General features: G+C 56.0%; 1 protein-coding gene across 1 annotated transcript; it reads right to left on the bottom strand.

Moving 5' to 3' along the window:
• Window positions 1–1,195: 1,195 nt before the first annotated feature.
• On the bottom strand, window positions 1,196–13,442 carry MFAP2 (microfibril associated protein 2). Its single transcript, XM_054292093.1, has 9 exons — window positions 13,380–13,442; window positions 8,846–8,937; window positions 5,376–5,462; window positions 3,695–3,721; window positions 3,509–3,595; window positions 2,547–2,588; window positions 2,290–2,377; window positions 2,116–2,189; window positions 1,196–1,299 (listed from the first exon to the last, which is right to left on the bottom strand). Exons 2-9 carry the CDS (start codon window positions 8,880–8,882, stop codon window positions 1,196–1,198), a joined length of 546 nt encoding a protein of 181 aa, XP_054148068.1. The 5' UTR covers window positions 8,883–8,937; window positions 13,380–13,442.
• Window positions 13,443–17,278: the final 3,836 nt, after the last annotated feature.

The raw sequence follows: 17,278 nt of genomic DNA, 5'->3' as shown, positions 1-17,278 counted from the left end.
CACCCCAAAGCCCACTAAACACCCCAAACCATCCTACACCCTGTGTGCAGCACTGGGAATTGTTCAAATTGTCAGAAACCTCCCCAAAATTTGGAATAACCCCAAAGGAAGGAGCCAGGAGCCCAAAATTGGAAATAAACCCAAAGGAAGAAGCTGGGAGCCCAGAAATTTGGAATAATCACAAAGGAAGGAGAAGGGAACCCAGAAGTTGGGGATAAACCCAAAGGAAGGCACCAGGACCCAAAAATTGGGAGTAACCCCAAAGAAAGGAGCTGGGAGCCCAAAAATTGGGAATAACCCCAAAGGAATGAGCTAGGAGCCCAGAAATTGGGAATAACCCCAAAGGAAGGAACTGAGAGCCCAGAAATTGGGAATAACCCCAAAGGAAGGAGTTGGGACCCCAAAAATTGGGAATTATCCCAAAGGAAGGAGTCGGGAGCCCAGAATTGGGAATAACCCCAAAGGAAGGAGCCGGGACCCCAGAAATCATGAATAACCCCAAAGGAAGAAGGTAGGAGCCCAGAAATTGGGAATAACCCCAAAGGGAGGAGCTGGGAGCCCAAAATTTTGGAATAACCCCAAGGGAAGGAGCCGGGAGCCCAAAAATTGGTAATAACCCCAAAGGAGGGAGCCGGGAGCCCAAACATTGCGAATAACCCCAAAGGAGGGAGCCGGGAGCCCAAACATCGGGAATAACCCCAAAGGAAGGAGTTGGGACCCCAAAAATTGGGAATAACCCCAAAGGAAGGAGTTGGGACCCCAAAAATTGGGAATAACCCCAAAGGAAGGAGTTGAGACCCCAAAAATCGGGGATAACCCCAAAGGAAGGAGCTGGGAGCCCAAAAATTGGGAATAACCCCAAAGGAAGGAGTTGGGACCCCAAAAATCGGGGATAACCCCAAAGGAAGGAGCTGGGAGCCCAAAAATTGGGAATAACCCCAAAGGAAGGAGTTGGGACCCCAAAAATCGGGGATAACCCCAAAGGAAGGAGCCGGGAGCCGCAGGACCCCTCCGGTTCTCCCCCTCCCGTGGAACAGAGGAAGGCACAGCAATAACAAACCCCCCCGATTTAATTATTATGTGCACAAAGACAAGGGGAATCCCGGCGTTGCGGGGAGCTGCTCGGTCGTGCACGGGGGCTGCGGCGGCGCGGGGCGGGTCCGGAGCGGGGCCGGGGCCGCGGCGGGGCCGGGGCTCAGCAGCCGCCGCAGCTGCGGGCGCACGACGCGCCCACGGTCTGGCACAGGCCGCTCGTGGCCATCACCCCGCACTTGGAGAACTTGTCCCGGCACAGGTCGGCTGAGGAGAGCGAGGGGTTATCCCGGGATAACCGGGAGAAATCCGGGAGAGCAGCAAGAGAAGCCCCCCAGCCCCACCCCACATCCCGACCCTGCTGTGTTCCGGGGGTCTGGGGGGCTTTGGGAGCAGCGAGGGACCCCCGCCCCATCGGGGACAGGGGGACAGGAGGTAAGGGGGAGAGGGGATGGAATTTCAGGATGGGGCAGAAGCATCTCCCTGCCCATTCCCTGGAGGGAAAATCCGGTGAGCGAGAAACGGGTACCGACCCCATCCCACATCCCGGCCCCATCCCAAAATCCTGCGGGACCAAAGCTGCCGAGACCCCCGGAGCAGGGAGAGACCCCCACCCCATCGGGGCACACCCCGAGCCCATCCCACATCCCGACCCCACCCTGCTCTGGGGATCTCGGGAGCTTTGGTCCTGCGGGATTTTCCCTCCCCGAATTACGGGGAAAAGCGGGATTGGGATGGGAACGGTCCCAGTTTCCCGCTCACCGGATTTTCCTTCCCCGGAGTTTCGGGGAAAGGCGGGATTGGGATGGGGCCGGTCCCGGTTTCTCGCTCACCGGATTTTTCACTCCCGGTTTCTCCCTCACCGGATTTTTCCTCCCCGGAATTACGGGGAAAATCGTGATTGGGACGGGGACGGTCCCGGTTTCTCTCTATCACCGGATTTCCCCCCCACCCCCCGGAATTTCGGGGAAAAATGGGATTGGGACGGGGCCGGTCCCGGTTTCTCCCTCACCGGATTTTCCCTCCCCGGAATTTGGGGGAAAAACGGGATTGGGATGGGCATGGTGCCCGTTTCTCGCTCACCTCGCAGCAGCTCCTCGTGGGCGCACACGGTGCGGACGCAGATCTCCTTGTTGATGACATAAACCCGGCGGAGGCTGGAATTGTTTGGGATAGAAAGGATGGGGATGTAAAAGCGGAGGGGTTCCCAAAACCCCCGATCAGAGGGGTCGGGGATGTTTCCCGCCCCTCACGCACCTGTAGAAGCAGATCTCGTTCAGGCACTGCTTGCAGGGCTTGTGCACGGAGTAGAGCCGGGTGCAGGGGTACTGCTCCTCCCGGCAGTCTGCGGCAGGGAACGGGCAATTCCCGGCAATTCCTCCTCACCCTGACCCGATTGTCGCCTCCCCCCGCCCCGGCTGTCCCCCCATGGTGGCACAGCCCCGCTCCCGGGGGGACGGTGGGACCCAGGCCCAGGGAATGGGAACGGGAATGGGAATGGGATCGGCACTCACCGAGCGGTCCCGGCTCCGTGGGCTCCGTCTCGGGCACCGCAGCTGAGGGGGACAGAGGGACAGGGGACACGAGATAGGGGGACAGGGAACAGGGGACAGGGGAGAGGAGGACACGGGACACGGGACGGGGACAGGGAATGGGACAGGTGACAGGAGGACAGGGGACAGGGCACGGGGAAAGGGGGACAGGGGGACAGGGAATGGGACAGGGGACAGGGGAGAGGAGGGCAGGGGAACAGGGAATGAAAGAGGGGGACAGGGGCCGGGGAAAAGGGGACAGGAGACAGGGGGACAGGGGACAGGGGGACAGGGGCACAGGAGACAGAGGGACAGAGGGACAGGGGAGAGAGGAACAAGGGGACAGGGAACAGAGGACAGGGGGATAGGGGACAGGGAATGGGACAGGGGAGAGGGGGACAGGGGATGGGGAGAGGGGAGAGGGGAGAGAGGAACAAGGGGACAGGGAACAGGGGACAGGGGACAGGACAGGGGGACGGGGGACAGGGAATGGGACAGGGGACAGGGGGACAGGGAATGGGACAGGGGGACAGGGGGACAGGGGGACAGGGAATGGGACAGGGGGACGGGGGACAGGGAATGGGACAGGGGACAGGGGGACGGAATGGGACAGGGGGACAGGGGGACAGGGAATGGGACAGGGGATAGGGAATGGGACAGGGCAGAGGAGGACAGGGGGACAAGGGGACAGGAGATAAGGGGACAGGGGATGAAATTTTAGGATGAGGCAGAAGCATCTCCCTGCCCTTCCCTGGATTTTAGGTCTGGAGCACCCTTGGCACCCACTGGTTTCTCTGGGGGGCACAGCTGGGCTGGGGGGGCAGGGAAGGGACAGAGAGACCTGGGGCTGGGGGGCTGTGACCCACCCTGGGGGCTGTCACCCACTTTAGGGGCTGTCACCTGTCCTGGAGGGGCTGTCACCCACCCTGGGGGCTGTCACCCACCTGGGGTCGGGGCTGGCACCGTTTCCTGCTGGGATTGCTGCTGGGATTGGTACCGGAACTGCTCCTCCGGGGCTCGGGGGGTGACATCTGCAGGGAGAGACCCTGTGCAGGGACACCCCCAAATCCCCAAATTCCCAAATCCCCAAACCCTGATCCCCCCCCGGCATCCCAGAGGGAAACACTCACCGTGGTAGTCGTAGTAATCCTGAATTTCTGGGGATAAAACAGAAACAGGCTGAGGGAGGGTTTGGGGAGAGAGCTCACCCTGTGGGGACTGGGGGTGGGAAATGAGACCCCTGGAATTCCCTGGTGGGTCGGGAAAACTCCATCCAGCCCCTCCAGGGATGAGCCTGGGCCACTTCCCACAGGTGGGGGACTGGGGGTGGGTGAAGGTTCAAAAAATAATTGGATAAAGTTCTAATAAATAATTGGATAAAGGGAAATAAAGAATTGGATAAAGGGTTAATAAAGAATTGGATAAAGGGAAATAAAGAATTGGTTAGGTGTTCAATAAAGTTTTGGATAAAGGGTTAATGAGGAATTGGATAAAGGGTTAATGAAGGATAAAAGTTTAAAAAGGAATTGGATAAAGGATTAATAAGGAATTGATAAAGGTTTAATAAAGAATTGGATAGATGTTTAATGAAGATTTGGATAAAGAGTTAGTAAGGAATTGGATAAAGGGTTAAGAAATAATTGGATAAAGGATTAATAAAGTATTAGATAAAGGGCTAATAAAGAATTGGATAAAGGGAAATATAAAATTGGATATATATTTAATAAAGTATCGATAAAGGTTTAATAAGGAATTGGATAAAGGTTTAATAAAGTATTCGATAAAGGTTTAAAAAAGTTTTGGATAAAAGGTTAAGAAGGAATTGATAAAGGTTTAATAAAGAATTGGATAAAGGGTTAATAAAGAATTGGATAAATGTTTAATAAAGTATTTGATAAAAGTTTAATAAAGAATTGATAAAGGTTTAATAAAGAATTGTCAGTGAGAGCAGAGGGAGGAGCTGGGAAGGCTGGGAATTCCAGGGGCGGAGGAAAAGAACGGAGCACAAGAGGGAGGATCAGAGGGATGGGTGTCTGTCTGTCTGTCTGGACCAGAGGGTGTCTGTCTGTCTGTCCAGATCAGAGGGGTGGGTGTCTGTCTGTCCGGATCAGAGGGATGTGTGTCTGTCTGTCCGGATCAGAGGGGTGTGTGTCTGTCTGTCTGGATCAGAGGGATGTGTGTCTGTCTGTCCAGATCAGAGGGGTGTCTGTCTGTCTGTCCGGATCAGAGGGGTGGGTGTCTGTCTGTCTGGATCAGAGGGATGGCTGTCTGTCTGTCCAGATCAGAGGGGTGTCTGTCTGTCTGTCCAGATCAGAGGGATGTGTGTCTGTCTGTCTGTCCAGATCAGAGGGATGGGTGTCTGTCTGTCCGGATCAGAGGGTGGGTGTCTGTCTGTCTGTCTGCATCAGAGGGATGTGTGTCTGTCTGTCTGTCCAGATCAGAGGGATGTGTGTCTGTCTGTCTGTCTGGATCAGAGGGATGGCTGTCTGTCTGTCTGTCCGGATCAGAGGGATGTGTGTCTGTCTGTCTGTCCAGATCAGAGGGGTGTGTGTCTGTCTGTCTGTCTGTATCAGAGGGATGTGTGTCTGTCTGTGCGGATCATAGGGGTGTCTGTCTGTCCGGATCAGAGGGATGTGTGTCTGTCTGTCTGTCCAGATCAGAGGGGTGTGTGTCTGTCTGTCTGTCTGTATCAGAGGGATGTGTGTCTGTCTGTGCGGATCATAGGGGTGTCTGTCTGTCTGGATCAGAGGGATGTGTGTCTCTGTCTGGGAGAGGCACAGGCGGGGCGGGGCGGTGCCGGCGGGCTCTCACCTGCCTGCTGGTCGTACTGGGAGTACTGCACTGGCTCGGGGTAGGTGATGCCCTCGAAGCGGCTGAACTGTCCCTGCACCAGGAGCGCTGCGGGACAGGGCCGGGGTCAGCGGGGCACAGCACCCCAAAAACGGGATCTGGGATTCCATGGACACCCCAAACCGGGATCTGGGATTCCATGGACACCCCAAACCAGGATCTGGGATTCCCATGGACACCCTGAACCCAGGATTTGGGATTCTCACAGATACCCCAAACCAGGATTCCCATGGACACACCAAACTGGGTCTGGGATTCCCATGGAAACCCGAAACAGGGGTCTGGGATTCCCTCAGATACCCCAAACCGGGATGTGGGATCCCCACAGATACCCCAAACTGGGATCTGGGATTCTCATGGACACCCCAAACCAGGATTTGGGATTGCCATGGACACCTCAAACTGGGATCTGGGATTCCCACAGATACCCCAAACCAGGATCTGGGATTCCCATGGGCACCCCAGACTGGGTCTGGGATTCCCATGGACACCCCAGAAACAGGATCTGGGATTCCCATGGACACCCCAAACCAGGTCTGGGATTCCCATGGATATCCCAAACTGGGATCTGGGATTCCATGGACACCCCAACCCAGGACTTGGGATTCTCACAGACACCCCAAAAACGGGATCTGGGGTTCCCATGGACACCCCAAAAATGGGATCTGGGATTCCCATAGATGCTCCAAACCAGGATCTGGGATTCCCTTGTTACCCCAACCCTGAATTTGGGATTCCCACAGACACCCCCTGCCCAGGATTTCGGGTTCCCACGGACACCCCCAGTCTGATCCCTGCTCCCACCATCCCCAATCCCCCCTTCTGTCCACAGGGCCCCGCGGCCCCAGGAGAGTGGGAGAAGGGTTTGGGATGCTCAGGGATGCAGCATCAGCCCTGCCCGGGGTCCCTGCAGCATCCAGGGGATCCCAGAGGATCCCGGCAGCCACGGCCCCGCTGATCCCGGGATGCTTCAAACCCCTCCATCCCCTGGGAGCTCATCCGGCCACGGATCCGGGGGGAAATGGCTCCAAATCCAGCGTGGAAGGGTTGGAGGGACCGGAATTCCCAGGGAGGGATTGGAATTCCCGGGAAGGGATCGGAATGAATCCCTGGGAAAGGATTGGAATCACTGGGAAGGGATTGGAATTCCTGGGAAGGGATGGGAATCCCAGGAAGTGTTTGGAATCCCAGGAAGGGATCGGAATCCTGGGAAGGGATTGAAATCCAGGAAAGGGATTGGAATTCCCAGGAAGGGATTGGAATCCTCAGGAAGGGATTGGAATCCATGGGAAGGGTTTGGAATGCCCAGGAAAGGATTGGAATCTGGGAAGGGATGGGAATCTCTGGGAAGGGATCAGAATCCCCAGGAAGGGGCCAGAATCCCGGGAAGGGATTGGAATTCATGGGAAGGGATTGGAATCCTCAGGAAAGGATTGGAATTCCTGGGAGGGGTTGGAATCCCAGGAAGGGACTGGAATCATTGGGAAGGGATGGGAATCTCCAGGAAGGGACTGGAATCACGGGAAAGGATTGGAATCCCCAGGAAAGGACCTGAATCCCTGGGAAGGGGCCATAATCCCAGGAAGAGATTGGAATTCCCAGGAAGGGATTGGAGTTCCCAGGAAGGGATTGGAATCACTGGGAAGGGACCGGAATCCCCAGGAAGGGACCAGAATCCCGGGAAGGGATTGGAATCACTGGGAAGGGATGGGAATCTCTGGGAAGGGATGGGAATCCTGGGAAAGGACTGGAATCCCCAGGAAGGGATCAGAATTCCCAGGAAGGGACCAGAATCCTTGGGAAAGGCTTGGAATCCCCAGGAAGGGATTGGAATCACTGGGAAGGGATTGGAATCCCCAGGAAGGCATGAGAAACTCCAGGAAGGAATTGGAATCCCCAGGAAGCGGTCAGAATCCCAGGAAGGGATGGGAATCCGGGAAGGGATTGGAATCCCGGGGATGTGGCTCAGCTCACCCCACTCTCTCTCCCTCTCCTCCATCCCTCCATGTCCCGTTCAGGATCACCCTGGGCTGGGAATGCTGCCGGGACAGGGTTTGAGTCTCCAGCCCCTTCCCTCTCCCCGGGATGTTTCCCTGTGTCCCCCCTTTGGGTGCAGCCCCTTCCACCCAAACCTCCCAAACCTCTCCTGGCTCCATCCCCATCCCCTCCTGCTCACTGCCATTCCCTCTGCCACCCCCTGGGTTATAAACCCCATTTCCCTGGAATTTGCCCCATTTTGTGCCACCTCCATGTCCCAGCTCGATTGGTGCCGGCTCAGAGCCATTCCCAGCCCCAAGATGAGCCCAAAGTGGGATTTGGGGGAATTTTGGGGAGCAACAGGGAATGAGTGATGGAGCAGCCACCCAAAAATCACCGGGTGTTGTGGCCACTCCAAATGATGCTTTACTTCCAAAAATTAACACTTTGCACCCTAAAAATGCATTTTTGGAGGATTCGATCCCCACAATGAGGTTCTGGAAGGTAAAAATGAGGCCTTGGGCCAAAGCTTTGAGTATTTGGGTCTATAAACAAAACTTTGGCCCTAAATCAGAGCCTTGGACTTTCAAAACTGAACTTTGGGCATTAAAAATGAGAATTTGGGCATTAAGATTAACTTTAAGACCTCAGAAAGGGCACTTGGGACTTGAAAATGAGGGTTTGCACCATAAAAAATGAGGTTTTCAACCACAGAATCAGTTTTGGGCTCCAAAAGTGAAGATTTGGGACTTAAAACCAATGGGATGTTAAAATGAGGTTTTGGGACACAAAAATGAGGGTTTGGGACCTAAAAATGAGGGTTTGGGATCTAAAAATGAGGGTTTGGGATCTAAAAATTAGGATTTGGAACATAAAAATGAAGTTTTGGGATGCAAAAATGAGGCTTTGGGTCAAAGCATTGAGTATTTGGGTCTATAAACAAAACTTCAGCCTCTAAATCAGAAGCTTTGGGCTTTCAAAACCAAACTTTGGGCATTAAAAAAGAGATTTTGGGCATTAAGATGAATCTTTAGACCTCAGAAAGGGCACTTGGGACTTGAAAATGAGGTTTCCAACCACAGAATCAGAGCTTTGGGCTCCAAAAGTGAAGATTTGGGACTTAAAACCAATGGGATGTTAAAATGAGGTTTTGGGATACAAAAATGAGGGTTTGGGACACAAAAATGAGTGTTTGGGATCTAAAAAATAGGATTTGGAACATAAAAATGTAGTTTTGGGATGCAAAAATGAGGCTTGAAGGCACAAAAAAATTAGGTTTTTGTCTCTAGAAATGGGGTTTAGATGCTGAAAATGAAAGTTTGGACGCTCCAGTTGTGTCTTGGGGTTTAAAAATGAGGAAAAGGGGTAAAAGTGGATATGGAAAACGTGGATTGGGATGACCCAGACGGTGCTGGGGGTTCGGGGGTGGCACAGGGATAGGCAGGGACACTGACCTGGCAGACACAGCACCAGGAGCTCCGCCGCTCTCATCCTGCTGGAATGCCGGGAAAGGGCGGGAGCGCGGCCGGGATGCAGCCGGAGGAGTCTGGGGGGAACAGAGGGAATTCAGAGGGAGGGGACACAAAGGGACACAAAGGGACAGGCAGGGACACATAGGGATGCACAGGGACATGCAGGGACACACGGGGACATGCAGGGACATGCAGGGACAGGCAGGGACACACAGGGACATGAAGGGACGTGTAGGGACACTCAGGGACAGGCAAGGACATGTAGGGACAGACAGGGACAGACAGGGACACACGGGGACACAGAGGGACACTCAGGGACACTCAGGGACATGCAGGGACACTCAGGGACAGGCAGGGACATGCAGGGACACACAGGGACACGCAGGGACATGTAGGGATAGACAGGGACATGCAGGGACAATGAGAGACACAGCAGAGACACACAGGGACACTCAGGGATGCACGGGGACACATAGGGACATGCAGGGACACTCAGGGACATGCAGGGACACTTAGGGATGCACAGGGACATGCAGGGACACACAGGGACACTCAGGGACACTCAGGGACATGCAGGGACACAGAGAGACACAGAAGAGACACACAGGGACACGCAGGGACAGGCAGGGGCAGGCAAGGACACTGCCCCATCCCAGCTGTCCCTCGGAGCTGGCTCCAAAAACATCCTCCCCCTCCCAGTCCTCAGAAATCAAAGAATTTCCCCAAAAATGCTTCCCGCCCATTCCCAGGGGATTTGCAAGGACCAAACCCCGGAATGTCCCTCGGGCAGAGCAGGGAGGAGAAATCCCAGTGGGATGTGGGATCACCCCCGGGATCATTCCTGTGGTGTTGGGATCCCTCCTGGCGAGTCGGGATCGCTGCCAGGATCTGGGACAATTCCTGGGATGTCGGAATGATCACTGCCAGGATCATTCCCAAGATGTTGGGATTGCTTCCAGGATCACTCCTGGATGTCGAGATCACTCCCAGGATGTTGGAATCACTTCCAGGATGTTGGGATCATTCCCAGGATGTTGGGATCATTCCCAGGATCATTCCCAGGATCTGGGATCACTCCTGGGATGTTGAGATCACTCTCAGGATCACTCCCAGGATCTGGGATCATTCCCAGGATGTTGGGATCACTCTTGGGATCACTCCCGAGATGTTGGGATCATTCCCAGGATCACTCCCAGGATCTGGGATCACTCCCGGGATGTCAGGTTCACTCCTGGGATCACTCCCAGGATGTTGGGATCACCCCTGGGATGTTGGGATCACCCCTGCGATGTTGGGATCACTCTCGGGATCGCTCCCAGGATCTGGGATCACTCCCAGGATGTTGGGATCACCCCCGGGATGTTGGGATCACCCCTGCGATGTTGGGATCACTCTCGGGATCGCTCCCAGGATCTGGGATCACTCCCAGGATGTCAGGCTCACTCCCAGCATCACTCCAGGATGTTGGAGGAGAGGCCCAGACCCCCCTGAGTGGAAATTTTGAGCTCCTTTCCCGAGGTTTCCAATTCCTTGGATAAGGAATTGTTTCGGGGGTTGCTGCATTTAGGGCGTCCCCTAAATCCAAAGGAATGTGGGAATTTGAGGAGAAAATCCCGGATTTTAGAGGAATCCCGTGGGCTTTGGCGGCCTCGGGCGCTTCCCGGCGTTTTCCAAGCCTGCAGCTCCCGGCGGGACGAGGGGCCAAGGCCGGGAGCCGCCAGGAATGCCGCAGCCCTTCCCCCATCCCCAGCCAGCTCCAGGGGGAAAATCGAGGGAAAAAGAGAAATTCTCCCCCAAAACTCCTCTGAAATCCGGGGGAGGGGTTTGAGGATGAATCCTGCCAACATTCCTGGTGCTCGGATTGGGGGATCTTCCCGGGCTGTCCCGGCTCTGCTGCCGGAGGGGGAAACTGAGGCACGGGGGGAGGAGTCCTTTGAACCTCATCCCTGCGGAGCGGGAACACCAACCCCCCGTGCCGGGAGAGCTTCCTGGAGAGATCCTGGGGGGAACGCGACTCCAGCCCCACAACACCCGGGAAGGGTCAACGGGACCGGCCAGAGCGGCTCTGGAGGGTGGGATCCTCCAGGGATCACATCCTGCACCTTCCAGGGATCCCATCCTGCTCCAGAGAGTGGGATCTTCCAGGGATCCCATCCTGCTCCAATGTGGGACCCTCCAGGGATCCCATTCTGCACCAGTTCCAGAGTGTGGGACCCTCTAAGGATCCCATCCCACACCAGCCCAAGTGTGGGATCCTCCAGGGACCACATCCTGCACCAGATCCAGAGTGTGAGATCATCCAGGAATCCCATCCTGAACCTTCCAGGGATCCCATCCCACACCAAATCCAGAGATTGGGATCCTCCAGGGATCCCATTCTGCACCTTCCAAGGACCCCATCCTGCTCCAATGTGTGATCCTCCAGGGACCCCATCCCGCTCCATCCCCAAGTCCCGTTTCTCAGCCACCCCAGTGACTGAAGGCGCCTTCCAGGGCCCTTGTCCTGCACCAAGCCCAGCCTGTGGCACCCTCTGGTCCCCAGGTCCTCTCCAGCACCATCAGGGCACCCTCAGGACCCCGTCCTGCAGCCCCTTCCCCACAGCTCATCCCATGGGAACCTCCTCCTCCTCCTCCCCGTTCCAGGGCTGGAGCTGCTGGAGGTGCTGACTCCAGACCCTTCCCAGCTTCGGGAATCCACAGAGCCGGTCCCAGCTGGGCTGGATCAGCGTCCTCAGCCCTGGCTGTGGTGGGACAGGCCCTGTCTGCTCCCCACGGCCCAGGAGCTGTCCTGGAATGTCCTGGGATTAAAGGGACTGGGATGAACTGGACCAGTGGTGCCTCTGGAGGCTTTGCCAGGCTGGCAGAGCTGGGGTCTGGGACAGCACCTGATGGATGAAGGATGGATGGATGGATGGATGGATGGATGGATGGATGGATGATGGATGGATGGATGGATGTTGGATGGATGGATGGATGGATGGATGGATGGATGGATGGATGGATGATGGATGGATGGAATCCATGGATGGATGGATGGATGGATGGATAGATGGATGAATGATGGATGGATGGATGGATGGATGATGGATGGATGGATGGATGGATGGATGGATGGATGGATGGATGATGGATGGATGGATGGATGGATGGATGGATGGATGATGGATGGATGGATGAAATCCATGGATGGATGGATGGATGGATGGATGGATGATGGATGGATGGATGGAATCCATGGATGGATGGATGATGGATGGATGGAATCCATGGATGGATGGATGGGTGGAGGGACAGACACCACCTCTGGATGGAGGGACGGACACCCCCTCTGGAGCCATCCCCTCCATCCTCCCGCCCTCCCAAGCACACGGCTCCGCAGTGCCCTCCCTGCCAGCCCCGTTTCCAGCCTGCACAGTTTCTCCCGAGCTCCAATTCCCTGAATTCCCCCCAGTCTTGGCCGGAGCTCGCAGGGTTTGGCCGCGGGACGGGGACAGTCGGGTCACGTCTGCCCCGACGGCGACGCCAGCGGCTGCTCCCGACGGAGACCCCGGAGCGACGCCGACATCCCCACGACATGCCCACGACATGCCCACGACATCCCCACACATCCTCCGTTCCCCAAGGCACCGAGGAGGGGCTGAGGCCGCCCCCAGCCCCGTCCCCCCCGTCCCCGCCGGGAGGGCCCCGCTGTTCCCCCTTCCCTTCCCCAGCTCCGCTCCCTCCGTGCGGGGGTCCGGCGGCTCCGACCGCGCCAGATGTTTTTGCAACTGCACATCTGGGAACAATCAACCCCGGAGAAAGAACACCACAGTCCCTTTCATTCTGCTAAACTCCACCTTCCCCCAGCATTTCCCCCCTCCCTCAGCTTTTCTTTTTTTTTCCCCCATTTTCCTTTCTTTTCTTTTCCTTTTTTTTCCCTTTTTTTTTCTTTCTTTCTTTCTTTTTTCTTTTTGTTTTTTTTTTCTGAGCTCTCCCGTTGCCAGAGAGTGGGAGAACAAAGGGAATATTAAAAGATTCCAATTTTTTTGGCCCCCGACCAGAGGTAAGGAACTTGGTGCCCCCCATCCCCGTTTTCACACATCACCTTTTCCTCGGGGGCCCGTCGCCCCCAAAATAAATTGGAATAAAAAAATCCATTTTCTACAATCTCTTTTCAGGATGGAAAAGAAAAAAAAAAGCAACAAAAAACCCAACAAACCCACGGCTTCCTCCAGACTTTAGGATATTTTTAGACTTTTTGGAAGTGCTTAAAAATCTCCAGTAATTGACAGGCCTCACAGAAGGGCCCCTTCCCCCCGCCAGGCCGCCGTTCCTTCAGCCCCCCAAAAATCAAGGGGGGTTTGGCTTTGTGAGGTTAAAAAGCCGAAAACAACTTTTCCAAGCTCTTAACCGATGGAGTTTCAAAGGTGGTTTCACAAAGTCCCCAAAGTGGGGGTTCAGCCCCGTTTGCTGCTGTGGGGGGGTCCCCGGAATTCCTGGGAATTTTTTGGGGGGTTTTCCCTCGCCTGATCCTTACCAGTGAGTGCCGGCTCTGCCCTCGCCTCGCTCTCCTCTCTCTGCTTCCCCAAAACTCTTGAAATGAGAGACAGAAAAAAAACAAAAAAAAAAAAAACACCCAAAAAAAACCTCCTACCTCCAGCACGGGGGATCCGCTGGGTCCTAAAGCCGCACCTGAGCCGGCCCCTTCCTCCTCCCGCGCTGCCTGGGAGGGGGAAAGCCGGGAAATCCCCAAAATAACCCCAAAAAACCACCCGTGAGAACGCCCCACTGCCAGGGGCGCTGGGGATGGGGTGTATTGTTGTTTTTGGTTTTTTTTTTTCCCGGCGGGATGAGCTTTAAATCCATGGAAAAGCGAGGAGGGGGAGGATCCGGGGTTTGCGGGGCTGCAGGGAGGGAGGGAGGGATGGAAGGAGCAGCTCCGGGGTTTTTTTCTGCCACTTCCTCAGCTCTTGTGGAAAAAAAATCACTGCAGCCCCAAAATTTGGGATGCTGGGATCACAGGATCCAGGCGTGGATCCCGATTCCCCCCCAGCAGAGAGGATGCTGCGACCCCGAGGGGGATTTGTCCCGGGACGGGGCGGGAAAAGGACCCAGATCACCCAAATCCCGCTTTCCTTACCCGGGATGGGGCTGGAAAAGGTCCCAGAGCACCCAAATCCTGCTCTACCCTCGGAGGCTGGGGCTGGAAAAGATCCCAAATCACCCAAATCCCATTTTCCCCACCAGACGGGGCAGGAAAAGGTCTCAGATCACCCAAATCCCGCTCTCCCCACCAGGATGGGGCGAAAAAAGATCCCAAATCACCCAAATCCCGCTTTCTCCACCAGATGTGTCGGGAAAAGGTCCCAAATCACCCAAATCACACTTTCCCCGCCCGGGATGGGAAAAGGACCCAAATCACCCAAATCCCATTTTCCCCACCAGACAGGGCTTGAAAAAGTCCCAGATCACCCAAATCCTGCTTTCCCCACCAGACGGGGCTGGAAAAGGTCCCAAATCACCCAAATCCCACTTTCCTCACCCAGGATGGGTTTGGAAAAGGTCCCAGATCACCCAAATCCCACTCTCCCCATCCGGGATGGGGCTGGAAAAGGTCCCAGATCACCCAAATCCCGCTCTGCAGCCCCCAGGCCCCCTTTCCCCGCTCCTGCAGGAGGATCCCGGTGGGATTGGGATGATTCCAAACCCCACAAACTCGGCAGGGACACAGAGCCAGAGCTGGGGGTGAATCCTGCGGGTTTGGGGTGAAAAATTCAGGAAAGGAGCAAAGGGAGGGCACTGGGGTGGACGGAGGAGGTGTCTGGAGATGGGATGGGGTGAGCAGAGGAGATTTTCTCCCGGGGCATTGGATTCCCAGCAGCCCACGCTGGGTTGTGCCGAGGGCTGAGCACCGGGAGAGGTGCAAAATGCAGGAAAAAAGGGATTTTCAGAGCAGGATGAGGGGCAGATGGGGCTGGAAGGTGCTCCCATCCGCTGTCCTCTGGATTTCCAGGCTGAAGGATGGGTAAAACCCACCCAAAGGACCCCAAAACCACACAAAGGACCCCAAAACACCTCAGCTGCCAGGCTAAAGGATGGGTAATACCACACAAAGATCCCTAAAACCAGGGGATCCTCAAAAGGATCCCCAAAACCTCATTTTCCGGGCTAAAGGATGGGTAAACCACCCAAAGGACCCCCAAACCACCCAAAGGACCCCAAAACCACAACAATGACCCCAAAATACCCCAGTTACCAGGCTAAAGGATGAGTAAAACCACCCAAAGATCCCCAAAACCATCTCAATTTCCAGACTGAAGGATGAGTAAAACCACCCAAAAGACCCCAAAACACCTCAATTTCCAGGATAAAGGATGAGTAAAACCACCCAAAGGACCCTAAAACCACCCAAAGGGTCCCTAAAACCACACAAAGGACCCCAAAACCACTCCAGCTGCCAGGCTAAAGGATGGATAAAACCATCCAAAGGACCCCAAAACACCTCAGTTGCCAGGTTGTGAAGAATGGGTAAAACCACCCAAAGGACCCCAAAACACCTCAATTTCCAGGCTGAATGATGGATAAAACCACCCAAAGGATCCCCAAAATACCCAGTTGCCAGGCTGAGGAATGGGTAAAATCACCCAAAGGACCCCAAAACACCTCAATTTCCATGATGAAGGATGGATAAAACCACCCAAAGGACCCCCAAACCACCTCAGCTTCTCCCACCGAGCTTCTGCCGGCCCCAAGTGCAGCCCTGTCCCCATCCCAGCTCCATCGGGGGGCAGGAGCTGCCTGTCCATAATTAAATGAACTTTCCCACCCCCAGGCCAGGAACACCCTCCCGGCCCATCCAAGCCAAACACCCCGGAGCGCTCGGAAATTCCAACGGGAAGCGGCTCCGGGTGCCTCTGCTTTGGCTGCTGCCAGGAACGGGCAGAACTCCCGAGGGCTGGGAGCGGGGAAGGTTTTTCCAGGCTCGGGAAAGCTGCGTTAACAACCGCAGCCTTGGCCGGGCCCTCAGGAAATCAGGAAACCTCTTACCTCTGCTTGTGCCTCATTTCCTGACCTAATCCCAGCTCCCCAGGGCAGGGAGGCGCCGCCGGAGCTCGGAGGGGGTTCAGACTTTCCATGGAAGAGAATTCCTGCAAGAAGCAGCCCTGGAAAAGCCCAGGAGGGGCTGGAGCAGCACAGACCCTCGGGGAGCTGCTCCATCCCTGTGGGATGCGGCGTCTCTGCCTCCCTCGGCTTTTCCCCGGTGGAAGGAAGGAGCGAGGTTTTGGAGTCTCAGCCAGGACACCTGGGCTTTTCCAGCGATTATTGTTATTTTCTAGGAAATTCCAGCTGGAGAGAGGTTGTCCAGGCCAGTTTGGGCTGCAGGAATCCCAGTGGTGTCATCCCCTGGCTCCAGGCCCTGCTTTCCAGCATTGAGCTGAGTGTTTCCCAGCCTGCCTGGGAATGAGGTGACCCCGAAACCTCCTCCTGCTCCTCTGAGTATCCATCCAAGGGATACTCACCCATTCCACCCCAAACCCACCCCCAGCGGGCAGCACGGAGGAGCAGCCATGAAAATAAGTGTTAATTTATTGGACAAGACCCGTGACAGCCCCGCCCGGAGCCCGCGAGCGGCGCCGTCGCCTTCCCGGCGGGGAAAGAGTTAAAAAATAGAGAATTTGTGGGGTCTGTAATGCTACAGAGGTCCCATCCCCAAGCAGAGGGGCTCTGCCCGAGCATCCCGAGCGGAGAAGGGGCCCAGGCGCTGGGGATGGAGCAGCAGCCTCGGCAAGCTGGGAACGGGGACTGTAAACTCCCTACACATCTAGAGGGGACTGGGGCTTCACAGTGACACAGCTGGGAGTGCTGGGGACATCGGGGACCCCTGTCCTGGTGGCCTGGGGACATAGGGACCCCTTTCCTGGCGGCCTGGGGACATCAGGGACCCCCTTTCTGGTGGCCTGGGGACATCAGGGACCCCTGTCCTGGCAGCCTGGGGACATCAGGGACCCCTTTCCTGGTGGCCTGGGGACATCAGGGACCCCCTTTCTGGTGGCCTGGGGACATCAGGGACCCCTTTCCTGGTGGCCTGGGGACATCAGGGACCCCTTTCCTGGTGGCCTGGGGACATCAGGGACACTTTTCCTGGCGGCCTGGGGACATCAGGGACCCCTTTCCTGGTGGCCTGGGGACATCAGGGACACCTTTCCTGGTGGCCTGGGGACATCAGGGACCCCTTTCCTGGTGGCCTGGGGACATCAGAGACACCTTTCCTGGTGGCCTGGGGACATCAGGGACCCCTTTCCTGGCGGCCTGGGGACATCAGGGACACCTTTCCTGGCGGCCTGGGGACATCAGGGACACTTTTCCTGGCGGCCTGGGGACATCAGGGACACCTTTCCTGGTGGCCTGGGCAGGCCATGAGAGGTCCAAGCGTCC

The sequence above is a fragment of the Melozone crissalis genome, unplaced genomic scaffold (genome assembly GCF_028551555.1).
Source record: "Melozone crissalis strain CALT ecotype California unplaced genomic scaffold, PUWL_Pcris_2 ptg000107l_1, whole genome shotgun sequence".
NCBI classification, from domain to species: Eukaryota; Metazoa; Chordata; class Aves; order Passeriformes; family Passerellidae; genus Melozone; species Melozone crissalis.
This window is presented reverse-complemented; position numbering and strand designations above follow the sequence as displayed.

Excerpts from the sequence above, each read along its gene's own strand:
- MFAP2 (XM_054292093.1), bottom strand. The coding sequence starts at position 8,882 with ATGAGAGCGGCGGAGCTCCTGGTGCTGTGTCTGCCAG. Across the intron at positions 2,589-3,508 it reads GGTGCCAGCCCCGACCCCAG|CTGCGGTGCCCGAGACGGAG; the intron begins GTGGGTGACAGC and ends TGTCCCCCTCAG. Across the intron at positions 2,190-2,289 it reads AACGAGATCTGCTTCTACAG|CCTCCGCCGGGTTTATGTCA; the intron begins GTGCGTGAGGGG and ends AAACAATTCCAG.